Genomic DNA, 15,138 nt, shown 5'->3' on the forward strand with positions numbered 1-15,138 from the left:
GCGCTAACACTGTAAAAGATGTTTTGTAACGCTGCTTACAGTGATGTTATGTAAACATTAGAATTCTTTATTATGATTATCCACATGTCAACTCAGTGGCAAAATATTAAAATTTTCTTTAAAAACAAACAAAACAAGCAGCATCATAACAGGGAGACAGTGAGGAAACGCAGCCGTGCATTTATGTAAGGACTCGCATGTCAAAAGTGCTACATTGATCAATGTTTTTTTGCATATATAGAACTTTCTATTTTACAAGTTACAGGACAACGCCTGTGTTTCTTTGGTTTATGTGGCGCCCTCTAACGTCTGTTTAGAGAGTTGCAGCAGGTCTACTTGACAGGAGGCGCTGCTGTCTCCAAACTTCTCCTTCAGCTCCTAAGTTGTAAGAACCAATTAAAGATTATGAAGATGATGGATTTCGGAAAAGGTGATAAACACTCACAGCTGGAAGGCTCTGCTTCGACAGTTTGGTCCGGTGTGATACGAGCTCCTCATCAGACAGCAGGCCTCGATCCACCAGTCTCCTCACTACATACAAGTAGTTGTTCCACTAAACAATAACAAAATAAAAAATCGGATTTGTAAACCCGAGGAAAGATGCACAAAGAGAAGGTAAAGGACGGAGCCATTTTTAAGGGGATGTTGTGATGAACCTCGTTGCCGCCGGCCTCCAGGACGGCGGTGATGGTCAGCGGGGTGAAGAGCAGGTGGAGGGGGGCACTGCGACAGTCGTCTTGCTCCCAAAGCTCGCTCAGCTGCTCCAGCAGCGCTCTGACAGAAGGCTCCGACTCGGCGCCACCCAACAGAGGAGCCAGAGGAAGCTCTGCAGACACTGGACACACACACAAGATGATTAGTGTTTTATTTTTTTCTATTTTTGGTTCACCATTTGCTTACCCAATTGGCAGGCCAGCAGAACGGTGGCGTTGAGCAGCATCTGCTCCGACACGGCTGTTAAGAACTGAACACAAATGGATTTATAAAGAGGTGTTAAATTAAAAGTGACCGAGAAGAAAACGTTCAGCGTGCTTGCACCTTTTTGCAGCCCAGCGTGTCTCGCACTTTCCGGAAGAGCTTTTGGAGTTGCGAGCCGGTCGGCAGCTCCTCGTCCATCCTGGGCCCCGCGGCCACGCTCAGCAGGTCCTGTCAATCAAGTTGAGAAGCTGGCACCAGTTAGTCATCAAATAACCTTCACGGCAGCGTTTAATTGTTGTGTGCCCACGCTCATAACTCAAAACCGTTCTTGTCGTACCTTGATGGCGATAAGTACGTCAGAAGGCAGCGAGGCAGCGTGGGTGCAATAGGGAGGGCAGGACGTGACTCTGGCGCCCCCTTGCGTCCTCTTGGGGGTAAGCGGCGGGCCCGACTCGTCGGCCGAATCGGCAGTCAGAGTTTTGATGAGGCGCTCGTACCTGCATTTCCATTCTCGGCGGATGAGCGCTGAATGGAAGAAGGGGAGGCCGACTCTTAACGACGTTGATTGAGCAAATAGGAAGGCGCGGCGGACACGAAAGGTACCGGTTATGTTAGCGGAGAGCCAGCTGCAGGCTTTTTCTGTGGCCAGGTGGATGGTGATGTTTTCAGAGGTGGACAGCACCTTAAGAAAAAGTTTGGAAAAGTTACAATCAAGCCACTCAAAGAGAAAATACTGTTGTTTTTTCTTTAAATTACAAATAAAATGTGACTTACAGCAGGGGCGGTGTCATCAGGGAGCAAAATGCGAATGGCTTCTGGACTCTTTTCGCAGCAAAATCTGCACATAATTAAAGATGGAGATAAACAAAAAAAAAATGGACATGAATGAAACGGGGACTAAATAAATAAATGAGTTGTGGCACCTGGTGGCTCTGCTGAGAGCCTCCAGTCCCGCCTCACAGAGCTGAGCGCAGATGGACTCGTTGAGTTTGGAAGGGTCGGCTTTGGGTGACTCCAGGCCGTCTCGGAGCATCTTATCCCCTCTTTCCACCAGCTCGCTCACTAACGTCGCCCTGTGAGCAGCAAACCCTTGCCAATTTGCATTTGTTTCCGTCCTGAATGTTCACTATTCACGCTGGACCTCCTCGTAACTGAGACGCTCTTATACGCACTTCATGTGCTTGACGGCGTTGGAGCCGACCCGCTCGGCCACAAACTCCACCGTGCGACGCAGGGATGGCGGCTGGTTGTGGAAGAACGCTTGCTCCAGGTCCGCCTGCAGTTTCTGCTGCGACCGCGTGCCGCCGCCTGCCACGTCTCGAGGCTCGGCCGACGTCGGCGTGATCTTGCGGACGATGCCGCCGCCTTTGGCGCTGCTGCCTGACACGAAGGCTGCCAGGAGCTTGCGGAACTCGTCTGACGGACAGCAAAAGAAAATGGTGGGCTCAAGCGCACAGCACGCGATCAAATGTGAACACTTACCAAGAAAGGGACAGCATGTGTAGAGGAGCTGCTGGTCCACCAGCAGGATGCAGTCCTGTATCGAGACACCACACACATCCCATTTTTTTAGTCACAATTAAACCTCTGACATCATCCATGTATTCATTCCAAAATGTCTGCCGGGCATTTGAAAGGACTTACGAGTCCGGCGGCATCGGCGTCGCTCTCCTCCAGCTCGGCCACCTTGGTAAAGTCGCTGGTGAAGAACAGCTCCTCTGGGATGACCGGGATCTGGTAAAGGCAAGAAGGTACGTCGAGTGTAAGCGGCGGTGTTGCGACGCGACTTGAAAGTGTGCGGGGAGCCGCCCACCTGGAAGAGCCACCCCAGCACGGACACAATCAGCAGCCTGTTCAGGTAAGACGTCTCGCTGCATCTGCCCGGAATGATTTTCCTTCCGGTGCATACAAAAAGAGAGCCCATCTCAATTGTTCCTAATCAAGTGGCTTGGTATCCCTTCGCTACCTGTAGAGGAGACACAGCGTGCCCAGGACCACCCTGTAGGTGGGCAGCAGCGGCCCGGAGAAATCCAGCATGGAGAGGAACTCCACCAGCCAGGGCACGGTCAAGATGGTGCGCCTGCGCTTCACGCTGTTCCTCAGCACGCCGCACACGTCCAGCACAGGAATGCTCTGTTCAGGTAGCACATGGAGGCAGAGTGGAACAAAGGGAGGCAAAAAAAAGACATTTTTAATTTTTTTTACCTTGCTCCGCAGGGCGACCGCCGCCTCCTGGATCTCCCTGGAGGGCTTCTCTGTCGTCCGGTACGGTAAGAAGGAGATGAAGCCCAAGAACTTGGCCAGGAGACGAGCGAGGAGAAGCACCGAGGCGAAGCGCTGTTTCTCGTCCTGACAGGAGGTCGGCGGCGCTCAGTCAGCTTTGGCAGCGTGCACTTTTCATTCGCGGCCGTCTGCGTACCTGCTGCTCCAGGTCCCCTTCGCCGGCCGCCTCTTCGCCGTCCTCTTGTTCTCCGACGGGAGTCAAGATGGAGACTTCGTCCAGCTGGAGGAGCTGCTGACACAAGCTGTCCTGCAGGTGCTGGTTCAGCTGACAGCTGACACCGAGTTGATCAAGTCACATTTAGAGAAAAATGTCTTTATATATTTACGACGCGACAGCCCCTCACCAACTGGCCGCTTGCAAAAAGTCCCGGAAGAATTCCTGGTGGCCGGGAAAGGACGGCGGCGGGCAGGGGCCGCCGATGCCGTGAGGCTGGATGAGACGCTCCTCCAGACGCTTCAGGCGGCCCAGGCCGTCGGCTCCCAGCATGCCGAGCAGGTCGGCGTCGGGGTTGTCGCCGGTGGGGCCGTTCGCGCGAGGTCCCTTACACATCTACGCAGGGGAGAAGAACTTGGGAGTGGATTCATGTGGAGGGAATGAGGTCGGAATGAGCGGACCGACCTGAACGAGCTGCTTGAGGAAGAGACGAGAAAAGTGCGAGTGGTTTCCAGCGGCGGTCAGCTGACTCATCATTCCTCTGAGGAAAAGAAAAATGACAGTAAGATGAGTTAAAACGGCACCAAAGTAAAGTCACAATAAAAAAACTTTGCCCTGCCTGATGCGACTCCCGAGGGTGACGTCGAAGTTCCAGCCGGGCTCCTTGTGGAAGTCCTCCCATTCTCGCAGCACCTCGTAAAAAATGTCCCTGAGAAAACAGAAGTTGCATTTCAGCCAGATAAGCGAATCCGTCTCCAATCTCGTAGTTACCTTTGCTTTTTGAAGGTGTGAAAGGCCTTGTCACTGCCGAAGTTGGAGCGATTGTCCGTGGCGGGCTGGAAGGGCACCGAGTGGATGAAGGTGGAAACGGAGGGAGAGCGCTACAAGACAACGAGCTTAAAAAGTCATCTCTCGTCATTTCAACGACCACTTCATGCCACGAATGACTGGATCTCTTTGCGCTACCTTGGCTGTACGTCCGTCCTGGGCCCGAGTCAAACGATCCCTGAGGAGCGGCGAGAATGACGCCACTCTCTCGTTCTCGGCCAGAAGACGCAACGTGCACTTGTCCAGGTGAGCTAACAACCTGCGAAACAAAACGAGAGTCAAGAAAAAAGTATGACGGGCGACTGTACGAAAATGAAAACTCACTGATGTTGATGCTCCAGCACCTTCACCGCAAAGTAGACACAGTTGTGCACGTTCTTCAGGTAGCGTCTCTCCAGCACATCTACAAAAAACGCAGAGTCGTCACAAGAGTGGAATTTGTTTGATATAAGCAGAATTACTCACTCGTGTTGAGCGGACACACACGCTCCTCCTCTTCCTCGCCGTCGTCGGGAGGGCGAGATTGAGACGTGAGCAGCTGCATCGCAAAGAAGAGCTCCAGAAAAACATTTGGCACCTGGTTTTCTGACAAAAAAAACAAAAAAAATCCCAAAAGATATTGTTTTGCACTCTTTCCTCGCTTTTCTGGCACCCCGTTGAGGTTCGCGTACCGGAAATGCAGGCGCAGTACAGCTCCGCCAGCACGTCCAGCTCCGAGGTCAGCGTGACGTTGGACGGGTCAGGACAGGGCGCCTGCTGCTCGGGCGTCACCTTGGAGTCGAGTCTTCCGACCCCGGACTTGGTGGGGGTGTGCGGGTCCTCTGAGGCCGGCGGAGGAGAGCAGGTCTGCTGGGCTCGTTTACACCTGGGGACAGGAGGAAAGAATGACATCCGCCGGTTGTATTATTAAGTACACCTCAATTAGAACCTGTGTCAGAAAATATCCTAAAAAGGTCGGCGTGATCTTGTGGACGATGCGCTTACTTTTCTCTCTTGAGCAGCTCCCTCTCCTCCATCAGGCTGTGGGGACTGGCCGCTGCCACCCACCTGTCGGGCCTCTCCGTCCCCGCCGACGTCGGGCTGGGGGCTTCCGTGAAGGGCGTGGAGGTGAAGCACGTCTTTGGCTTGGAGTGTGACCGCTCGCCGCTTACTGGCGTTGGGTTGATTCTTCTGGATGGTTTGCTTTCCCTGCAGGACAAATGATAGCAAATCTAAAGGACAAATACTTTGGAAAGCAGAGAAGAGTCAAATTGACTCACGTAGGGGTAACAGGCGACGAGCCGACGGGTGGGAATTCCTCCAAGTTGTTGAAATTAAGCTGACCCGCAGACGGAGGAGAAACCTGCTCGCTGGCCCCGCCCAAGGCTCCTCCTCTACCGGTTCTCCTCCCGTTGTCGCCGGCGTGATACGCCGCCCGCCCTCCTCCCGCATGCCTCCCCGCGCCATTCCCGGTCCTTCTGCGACCCTTCTGGAGTTCCGGGGAAGACATCACGTAGTCTCCAAGACTGATCCTCTGGCTCGGCCTTCGCTCCGAACCCGAGGGCCTGGACGCCGGACTCCAACCGGTGGAAAAGGAAGGGCTGCTGACGTGACTCAAGCCCGACTCGGAGCCCGAGGACGCCGCAGGCGAGAATAGCTGCACCCGGCTGCCGCTGCGACAGCCGCCGCCCGTCGACCTGCCGGCCCTCCTCTCGGCGGGGCCCTGTGCCGAGGCGGTTGGCCTGGGGGTCTTGGCGGGGGTGGAGGGGCCATGGGTGAGGGCCTGGCTGCTCTGATCTCGCAGAAAGTTAAGCAGGAAGGGGATGAATTCTTGCTTGCTGACGGTGGACTCCGGATCGCTGAAGGTCAGACTGTTGCTATCCTGCTAACAAGAAAAAAAATAAACCTTTAAATGAACAACAACAATCTGAACATCATTGACTCCTATTTTGATAAATGCATTAGGAAGAAAATAACCCCCCAAAATTCTTGAAAAAAAAAAGAAGAAACTCTCCAATAAGGTTCTTCAACTAAAACAAAGGGTTTGGAACCCCAAGAAACAAACTTAAAAAAATCTATTAAAATGGCCATTTTGACGAAGCTAACTACGCTCCGGCTAATGTTTGTTTAGCAGCATTAACCATCCAAATTACAACAGCAATATAACAAAGGGAATGCAGACACTTTTAAGAACTTTTTCTCAGCAGCGACTAATGAATGTGTCCCTATTATTCCGAGTTAACGCTGCTTAGCTGTCGAGCTAAAAGTTTTGTTTACAATCCGCAATGTGCTCATGTCAACCAATTCGACGAATGGCACGACACCGAACCCGAGTTGAGCGAGTCACCGAAGGGGTTCGAGAGCATTTCCGACCCACCTGGATATTCTTCAGCCAGTCCAAGACCTTACTAAGGTCCACTTTCCTTGCCAGTAGCGATTCCAAAAGAGCCGCCATTCCAAGCAGGCACTTGCGCGGGGGATGAACTGACAGGAAGAGGGCGGGGTCAGCCAATGCACATGCGCACAAGTGGTAACATGTGACGTCAATATTTTTTTATTACGATCTGCATCTAAAATGAACTTCTATAATATAACGAGAATGTCTCGCTTCTCGACAAAATACGTTAAAATAGCACACGTATTGTTTATGTCATGGGATTAAAGGGGAAAATTCGGTGAATCGAGGGCTTGTCTTGTCTAGGCAGGCTTCTACAGCAGTGGGTGTAATTCATGTTGCCTCCTGCAGGATCGCATTCTTCACGAGGCCGAATACGGAACATCATAGTATCACACGACTTCACTCAACGGTCTTCTATTCTAACGTCCATTTTCTTCAACGATGGACGCGGGGTTCTTCCGCGTAAGATATTTTTTAAATTGAGTACATTTAAAAGCAGTTTTTAAATTTTGTCGTGATATATTCCTAGCTAGCGTTATCCATTTACATACTGGGCCGGTTGCGATTGAGTTACGTTGTAGTTTTGGGTACTGTCTATCAACTGGTGCGTGAACATTGTGATTTGCTCTATATTCGTTTAAACTATTCGAACAGGGTTTAGCAACCGACCCTCATCGTGTAATGTTCTAATGTATTGCCCTGATATGCTTTTAGACTTCAATTCCCGTGACACGAGGGAAAATTACATTTAACTTTGATAGTCGGTTACATGAGAGCGACTAGCTTTAGCTAATAAAGATGGCGCCCGGGTGGTGCATCGTTCGGTCTCCATGAGCGCGTTGCAGCAACGCTAATGTCGGACTCAAAGACAATATCCAAGTAGCAATCATGTCTAAACCAAACAGATGACACATTTGTAACTCTGTCCACGTTAAATATGATGTTGACCGTTATCAGATGCGTTGCCTTCAATTTCCGGAATGAAATAATCCAGTCGTTGATTTAGCTAACGCTAGCATCATGGCTATCAATGTCATTTGTTTAATCTCAGTAAATTAACCCGATCGCGATCACTTGACCCTTCGATCATCTTCTAAGAGGTACTGTGGATGTGAGAATAGTTTTTATGGTGGGGAATTTTGGGATACTTTTCTTCAAATATATCCCGATAAGTGACAATTTAGTAGGGCCTTCCATGTGGGTTTACCAGAAGTGGGTCGATAAACCCTAAATTGTACTTCTCTAAAATCACTTGTAATTAAGAATAAAGTGAACCAAGGAAACCTTGAAAATAGTCCTTCTAATAATTACTTGGTAAATGCCTCTATTAAAAAAAAGCTTTGAGTAACTCTTGATTATTTGTTTTGGTAGAGCAAATTGGCAAAAATCACAATAAGGATCGTTAAAATTCAGATAATGTCAAACAACGAGACTTTTAAACAACATTACTGTCATAAATAGATCAAATCTTGTTAAAGTAACAAATTAAGGCAAATACAGCCACCAAGAAAGACTTGAATTAAGTTTATACACAGATTATAGTGCTTGATAAAGCTGTTATTTTTCAAAGTGTGTAAACCCCCGTTCCCACTAGAGGCTAAAATTTGCTAAAGGTGCAATTTTTTTTCCTATAGGGCACCAGTGCGGAGCAGGACAACCGGTTCAGCAACAAGCACAAGAAACTGTTAAAGCAGCTGAAATTTGCAGAATGTCTGGACAAGAAGGTATATAAAAGCTACTTTTGTATGTCTTTTTGTTGCGAACAAAAAAATCAAAATTGTTTTGGATGATGCGATTGTCATTTTGCTGATGCTGCTTTCAGGTGGATATGACCAAAGTCAACCTCGAAGTCATAAAGCCATGGATTACTCAACGGGTGACAGAGGTTTTGGGATTCGAAGATGATGTCGTCATAGAGTTCATATTTAACCAGCTTGATGATAAGGTAATGCTTTTAATTTTGGTCTCTTAACACAAAACTGTATATTTGAGGGAAGTGCTTTCTCATTAAAGAAGGGAACTTGTCAAATGTGAGTGGTTAAATTAGCAATTGGTGTGATGAATCATGTTTTGCTGTTATGTAACAAAGTGTCAGCATACTTCTAATTATGATGTGATTTATGATTTAAAAGGCCTGAACCAATATGGATGTTATACCTTGCATCTGAAGTATAGCACCAACACCTAATTAGCTCTCTCCTGAGCCCAAAGTCACTGAGCCCATCTCTCCCTTCATGATGCAGTGTGTGTTTTGAGGTGAGTTATATATAGGGATCATTACTATGCCAGTGATAGACACACCTGAGAAAAAAAAAAATGCCATTATTATATTCCCTGTAGGATTATTCAGATCATTAAATTATCCAGATCCCTTAAAATACAGTTGAAGTAGGTACAAAGGGGGCAGTTGCGCATTTAGCACAAAGGTAGAAGGCTTTCAACCAATTTCTGTTTGAGTATTATGCATTTTTGTCCTGGTTGTGATACAGATGGATGTGTCTGATCACATACTGTCCTGTATACCCAACCCAAGAGGTACTGTATTGGTACCTAATGATTCCTGCACCTCAGCCAATGGAAATTGGAACGAAACATCCCCTAGCTTTAGCGAGCTCATTTATGTCCATCACACTTGATCCACCCGGTTATTATTATCTAGAGATCATGGCTTTTTAGTCTTGAATTATTCACTCGCAATACTGTAATCTACACATTCATTGTACCTGGTCCTCATCTTATGTAGTGACTACAGTTTAAAATTGAAAATAGTGGCTCTCATCAATTTATTTGTCACACTGCCCATTAGAGGAGAGAAGCTGCATTAATATTCTTTCATTTTGGTGAAGGTCTGTAGCTAGTTTCTATTTTCATTAAAATACGCTTAACTATACATTCATGTGTACATATGGTTGCTCTGGCTAGATATGCTAAGTTTAATGGTACTGCAAATAGACCATGGTAAGAACAATGATTGACTTGACATTGTTGAATAACACCTTTTATTTTTGTGTTGCTCTGTACTCATTATTGCTTGTTCGTCTCTTGCAATTTAGATAAATGATATAACATTAAGCTCAAGGTGGTTGAGTCTCAAGCAGTAGTGAGGCGGAAGCAAGCCAAGGGAGCTCCATGCCCACTGATCCCACGGGACTCACTGAAGACACCGGAACTGTACTTAAAGTGTTGGGTTTTGATGCACTCTGTATTGTGCCTGTTTTTTTTAAAAACCTGAAATTGTAGACTGTGGGGAGACTGTACAGGGGAATATGGGATGAGAAGGGACACACGAATAATAATGAATATCTCTTAAACACAAGATCATTTATTTTATATATACATAAATCTCTTAAAATGATTGATTTTGTATACACTCTGTGTATACATGTATATTTAGGAGCAGCAATTAGAATTTGGTAGAAATATTGCATGCAAGTTTTGGTCAGTTAGATTTCTCTCCCCTCAGCGAGCATATTCTCAGCTTTGAATTGGAGTTCAAATGAAATTTATTTTCAGAGTCCAGTAGTGCACTCAGTTTTTTTCCTCGTTTATAAATTTAAGTATGAATACATTATTTTACAGTTACCATCAATCACAGGTATATTTGTGGGAAATGAAAGGTAGGCGCTCCCAATTGAGAGATCCTACCTCTTAATTATGTGTTTGTCTTCCATTATTTCAATATCGTTATGTTTCTGTCTCCCTCTCTTTCTCTCTCTCTCTCTCTCCCTCCCCTGCTTTGTGTTTTGTAGCACCCGGATAGCAAGATGATGCAGATTAACTTGACGGGTTTCCTGAATGGGAAAAATGCCAGAGAGTTCATGAGAGACCTTTGGCCCTTGTTGCTGAGTGCCCAGGAGAACATTGCTGGCATCCCAACTGCGTTTTTGGAACAGAAGAAAGAAGAGATTAAGCAGAGACAGGTATGATTATCCCTGATTAGACCAAATATGACAAATGTCTCATTTTTTCATGAAATGCAATCTAGTCTTGAAACCTTGCATTTTTGATGGCACAAATCCAAACTTTGAAGATGCTCAATTGTTAGCGGTGCCAACCGTTTTGTCGTCTCATACAGATTGAACAGGAGAAGCTTGCTTCTCTGAAGAAGTTAGAGGAGGACAAAAAGGATGCAAGAGAAAGGGCTCAGTCAAAGAGCCCGAGAAGGTAAGACCGTCCCCCCTTCAATGTAGCATGGTTAAGGTTTGATCCTACTCATTTGTCATCTTATTTCTAGACGCAAGACTCGGTCCCCGTCGCCGCGACGCAGGTCTCCATTGAGGCGCGAAAGGAAACATAGCCCTTCACGCTCCCCAAGACGTAAAGTGCCGCTACCTGGTGGGAGTTCACCTCCTCCACCCTTAATGCAGCTTTCCACAAAACCTGTGGAGCAGCCAATAGAGCCTGACACAGCAGGAAGAGCCATACCAGAACCAGTTCTCCAAGAACCGTCTTCAACCAGGTACGCGTTGAAACTTTGTCATACAGGACAGATACGTAGTTCTGAGATTTTTTTTTCCAGTATTCTCTTTGCATCAACATTGTAACTAAAAGTAACATTAACCTTGGAATCAGTATTTTTGACAATATATTTTGACATTACAGTCAAAAATAAAATAAAGCACACCTCTCATTTCTCTAGTGAAACTGTTGTGGAGATGGCAAAAGCAGACTCAGTGACTGAAGAGAAGGAGCTTCCACCCGAGAAAGCCAAGATTGAGGAGAGGCCAAAATCCAGGGAAAGGGAGAAGGACAGTAGGAAGGAAAGACCTCAGCGCCGCTCCCGTTCTCATTCTCGCCACCGCAAACGGCGGTCCCGTTCAAGGTTATTTTCTGTTATGTAATGTTGAAGTTGAATTGTCTTCAAAACCTGTCGTAGTTAACCCTAATTATCTTCTAACCTCTTTCAGATCTTATTCTCCACGTAGAAGACAAAGTCCCAGAAGGAGAATGTCACCTCGTAGAAGAAGCCCACCCAGACGGCCCCCTCCCAGCTCCAGAAACAGACCCAGGCGTTCTCCTGTTCGCAGGTTAGTCATTGCTAACACTTACAAACCTTGTGAAGTCAAAATCTTAAAAATTCTCTGCATTAGTTTTATATGCACGGGTAATGTCACTAGCGGCTCTAATTGTGTCGTATGTGTCCCACAGGAGACGATCTCGCTCAGCTTCATCCTCTGGCAGCAGCTCTTCTCCCTCCCGCTCACCTAAAAAAGTAATAAAAAGAATATCCAACTCGCCACCACGAAAACAGCCCCACTTTCCCGATGCCTCCGTTAGCCCTCCCAGGAAAGACAGGCGATCACCATCTCCACGGGTCATGAGGGGCAGAGGGTCAGCATCTCCTGCCAGATCATCTGGTAAGGTCTTCACCTTGCTAGGTTTCTATATTCGAATAAGTACTTTAGATCTCTTCAATTTTAAAATGTCAACTAAACACATCTTGATTCCCTATTAGAAAGTTATGGGATTAGAATGACTCTTCATTGCAACCACAATTTATAGTTCAAAAAAGTCAAAGTCAAGGTGACTCGTCACTCATGGGACATTTTAGACTTAGACTAGACTTAGACTTAGACAGAACTTTATTGTCATTTTGTCAACACCAGGTGTGTACAAAACGAAATTTCGTTGCATACGGCTTTCAGCAATGTAGAGGTATTTCGGCTGGTTAAAAAGAAAAGTGACCTTCTATATAAAAATATGAAATAAGATAATTATAAAGTACAAAGTGCAGCAGTGATAAAGTATGTGAACAGTGCAGGAGACAAAAGCAGTATTTACAAGTGCGCAGAGGAATGCTACGTTTGAATGTTCAACAGTCTGACGACAGCAGGGAAAAAACTATTGCAGAACCTGGTGGACCTGCAGCGGATGCTGCGAAACCTCTTCCCAGAGGGCAGCAGGGAGAACAGTCCATGGTGGGGGTGTGATGGGTCACTGATAATTTACAATCTTTGTTTCAGAGGAGGATAAAAACGAGAAAGGTGCAACTGCGGATTCTGTGCAGCAGAGACGACAATATCGTAGACAGAATCAGGAGTCATCTTCAGGTATGATGAATTTCAGTCAGTCAGTCAGTCAGTCCTCATTTGCCATAAAGCACCTTTTTTGGTTTCAGATTCAGGATCTTCCTCCTCAGACGAGGAAGCGTCCAAGAGACCAAAAGGAGGACCAGTTGCCAGAAATGGTGACGTTAAGAGGAGGCGTAGCCATTCTCCCTCCCCAAGGAGGCCACAGAGAGAGGCCTCTCCTAGGTAAGACCCATGCAGATCATTTTTGTTCATGAAGGAAAGTTCATTTGACTTGTATTTTTGGGTCACTTTCAGGAAAAGACGTTCACCATCTCCTGGTCCTCGCAGACGCCGTTCCCTTACTCCTGTAAGGCGTCGCAGGTCCCCTTCACCAAGACGAAGGTATTGGCCATATTCATGATACACAGTCAGTCGGTGTGGAGTCTTGTTCTGAAACACTACATAGACATTGATACTGTAACAATGTTGAAGCATGGAGAAAAAAAGTCTCTGTTCTAAATGTCTTTGGTGCTTTGCAGGTCTCCTTCCCCACCTCCCCGCAGACGATCTCCATCCAACAGGCGTTATTCGCCTCCTATCCAGCGTCGCTACAGCCCCGTACCTCCTCAAAAGCGGAAATTATCTATCTCTCCTGCTAGACGTGTTTCACCAGGGCACAAACGCCGTCCTTCTCGATCCCCCAAACGCCGAAGTTCCCCCATCCAGCGGAGGCGCACGCCTCCCTCGTCGACATCCCCGCCGAGACACAGAAGAAGCCCCAAGCCCTCTTCTGTCCGCCTAAGTCGTGATGCCCGATCTCCTGCTGCAGCAGCAGCAGCAAATCGGCGCTCTCAGTCCCCCGCAAATCGCGCTCGCGTTAACAGAGATTCTATCAGTCCTGCCAGACATTTTGAATCCTCCAACCAGCGGAAACACTCTCCATTACACAGTGAAAAACCTATCCGAAGAGTCTCACGCACCCCAGAGCCACGCAACAATCAGCGGTAAATAGGACACTACTTGCACCTTTTTTTATTTTTTTTTATTAACAATGGACAAACAAAATAGCAAATAGTGCAAGCTCTCTAGTCCTTTTTTTAAGTTACCTTTAATTTGCGCATGTCCATTTTGTTGATGTCATGTCATGTCATTGTTGCTTTTACAGACTTTCTGTGAGCCCTCAGCCTTTCAGGAGAGTTTCCTCCAGGTCTCGATCCCTTTCTCCTCAACAAGCTGCTGTGAAACACCCAGCCCCCACATCTGCCTCTCCCTCACCATCTCGATCCGCAAGTGCGTCCCCCGCACTAGCCAAAAAGGCCAGCAGTGGATCCGGTAGCCGATCACCGAGCAAGGTACTGCACAATATTGAACATAACAAAATCATAATTTCTTAATCTACAATTGAATTGTCACGTGCTGCATTGCAGAATTCCGATGTCGATGGCAGTGCCAAGAAAAAGAAGAAGAAGAAGGAAAAGAAGCATAAGAAAGACAAGAAACACAAGAAGCACAAGAAGCACAAGAAGGAAAGGAGTGTCAACGCCGGTAGTGGAGAGACCCAGCAGAACCAGGGTGGGGATGAAGATGGTGAATCAAGAAAGGTTATGTCTGTTTGTCATCTTTAGCCGCGGAGGGTTTCTGATGGCTTTTCAGTAAACGCCAAAAGAACATCGACGTAGGAGAGATGTATTGTTGTATGACTGACATGAGCGTCTCTCCCTCTCTTCGTCAAAATAACCAGCATTTGTTCTTTTTCAGGAATCAGAGAGTGACGTGGAGGACACGTTGGATGACCTGGAGAAACATCTGCGAGAGAAGGCCCTACGCTCTATGAGAAAGGCGCAGGTGTCTCCATCACAGATGTCCTAAATCTCTAGGGGCATCCTTTTCCTTTTCACATTAACCTTGATGTTTGTGATAAAACTGATTCAACTTAGAATGTACAAACTGTTGGCGTTATTTTCTTTTTCAGGTTTGAGGCATTGCTTATGAGTGTTTGAGTTGTCAGCCTACCAGCTAAACTGTTAAACGCTTGTGTTGTCCATCACTACCAAATTGATTAGCGTGGGAACATGTAAATTTGGGGTTGATTTATAGTTTTTTTTTTTTTTTTTCTTTTTCTTCTTTCCTCCCCTTCCCCTAACCAAAAGTAGACTCATTTTATGAAGTGATTGCATGTGCAGTGATTGTTTCTGGTTTGCATGAACCACTGGCTGTGGTATATAAAGGAAAACCTGCACATACTTGTACATGGTCCTATTAACCTTCAAATTCGAAGCAGGGTCTCTGCTGTTAAAAAAATAAGAAAAAAGGTTTTTGGCCTCAGCATTGCACATTTTGATTTACCAGCTGGTTTTTGTGACTTGTTGAGGATGCTGTAATTTATCCAACTTCATTTTTTCCCCCTTTGGACATCCTTGAAACAAGCTAAGTAAGCTGTGTGGGACTGCTTTGTTTTGTATTTAGTACCCCCAATCTGTATTGTCAGCCTTTCACAATTAAAACTTTTTTAAAGAATCTCTTCCTTAATGTTACAAATGAAATCTACCATTGTCATTAATGTTCAA

At 46.6% G+C, this 15,138-nt stretch overlaps 2 protein-coding genes across 3 annotated transcripts; one reads left to right on the top strand and one right to left on the bottom strand.

Moving 5' to 3' along the window:
* Positions 1-46: 46 nt before the first annotated feature.
* On the bottom strand, positions 47-6,662 carry cdan1 (codanin 1). 2 transcript variants are annotated; one of them, XM_037241137.1, is made up of 27 exons: positions 6,540-6,662; positions 5,443-6,044; positions 5,168-5,371; positions 4,855-5,048; positions 4,649-4,768; positions 4,508-4,586; positions 4,322-4,442; positions 4,127-4,236; positions 3,975-4,064; positions 3,821-3,896; positions 3,546-3,751; positions 3,338-3,473; positions 3,124-3,267; positions 2,885-3,051; positions 2,732-2,813; positions 2,563-2,652; positions 2,401-2,455; positions 2,091-2,334; positions 1,842-1,991; positions 1,693-1,756; positions 1,522-1,600; positions 1,256-1,443; positions 1,039-1,146; positions 901-964; positions 657-835; positions 446-553; positions 47-378 (listed from the first exon to the last, which is right to left on the bottom strand). In XM_037241137.1, exons 1-27 carry the CDS (start codon positions 6,615-6,617, stop codon positions 289-291), a joined length of 3,828 nt encoding a protein of 1,275 aa, XP_037097032.1. In that variant the 5' UTR covers positions 6,618-6,662; the 3' UTR covers positions 47-288. The 2 variants fall into 2 exon arrangements, with proteins under 2 accessions (XP_037097032.1, XP_037097031.1); XM_037241136.1 differs by having other exon boundaries at positions 5,443-6,047.
* Positions 6,663-6,869: 207 nt separating this feature from the next.
* Positions 6,870-15,088, top strand: srrm1 (serine/arginine repetitive matrix 1). Its single transcript, XM_037241199.1, has 16 exons — positions 6,870-7,022; positions 8,195-8,284; positions 8,383-8,505; positions 10,310-10,480; positions 10,636-10,724; positions 10,795-11,019; positions 11,200-11,382; positions 11,468-11,587; positions 11,709-11,917; positions 12,524-12,610; positions 12,679-12,814; positions 12,887-12,973; positions 13,111-13,575; positions 13,737-13,923; positions 13,999-14,172; positions 14,330-15,088. The coding sequence occupies exons 1-16, from the start codon at positions 7,002-7,004 to the stop codon at positions 14,438-14,440; spliced, it is 2,478 nt and encodes an 825-aa protein (XP_037097094.1). The 5' UTR covers positions 6,870-7,001; the 3' UTR covers positions 14,441-15,088.
* The last annotated feature ends 50 nt before the right edge of the window (positions 15,089-15,138 follow it).

Source organism: Syngnathus acus, chromosome 22 (genome assembly GCF_901709675.1).
Source record: "Syngnathus acus chromosome 22, fSynAcu1.2, whole genome shotgun sequence".
Lineage (NCBI taxonomy): Eukaryota > Metazoa > Chordata > Actinopteri > Syngnathiformes > Syngnathidae > Syngnathus > Syngnathus acus.

What these genes read in the sequence shown, in the direction of transcription:
- cdan1 (XM_037241136.1), bottom strand. Translation starts at nt 6,617, where the DNA reads ATGGCGGCTCTTTTGGAATCGCTACTGGCAAGGAAAGTGGACCTTAGT. An exon ending in ACGCTGTGTCTCCTCTACAG is followed by an intron (nt 2,814 to 2,884) that starts GTAGCGAAGGGA and finishes ATGCACCGGAAG; the next exon opens with GAAAATCATTCCGGGCAGAT. An exon ending in ACGCCGATGCCGCCGGACTC is followed by an intron (nt 2,456 to 2,562) that starts GTAAGTCCTTTC and finishes GTCTCGATACAG; the next exon opens with GACTGCATCCTGCTGGTGGA.
- srrm1 (XM_037241199.1), top strand. Translation starts at nt 7,002, where the DNA reads ATGGACGCGGGGTTCTTCCGC. An exon ending in TCCCCTTCACCAAGACGAAG is followed by an intron (nt 12,974 to 13,110) that starts GTATTGGCCATA and finishes GGTGCTTTGCAG; the next exon opens with GTCTCCTTCCCCACCTCCCC. An exon ending in GAGCCACGCAACAATCAGCG is followed by an intron (nt 13,576 to 13,736) that starts GTAAATAGGACA and finishes TTGCTTTTACAG; the next exon opens with ACTTTCTGTGAGCCCTCAGC.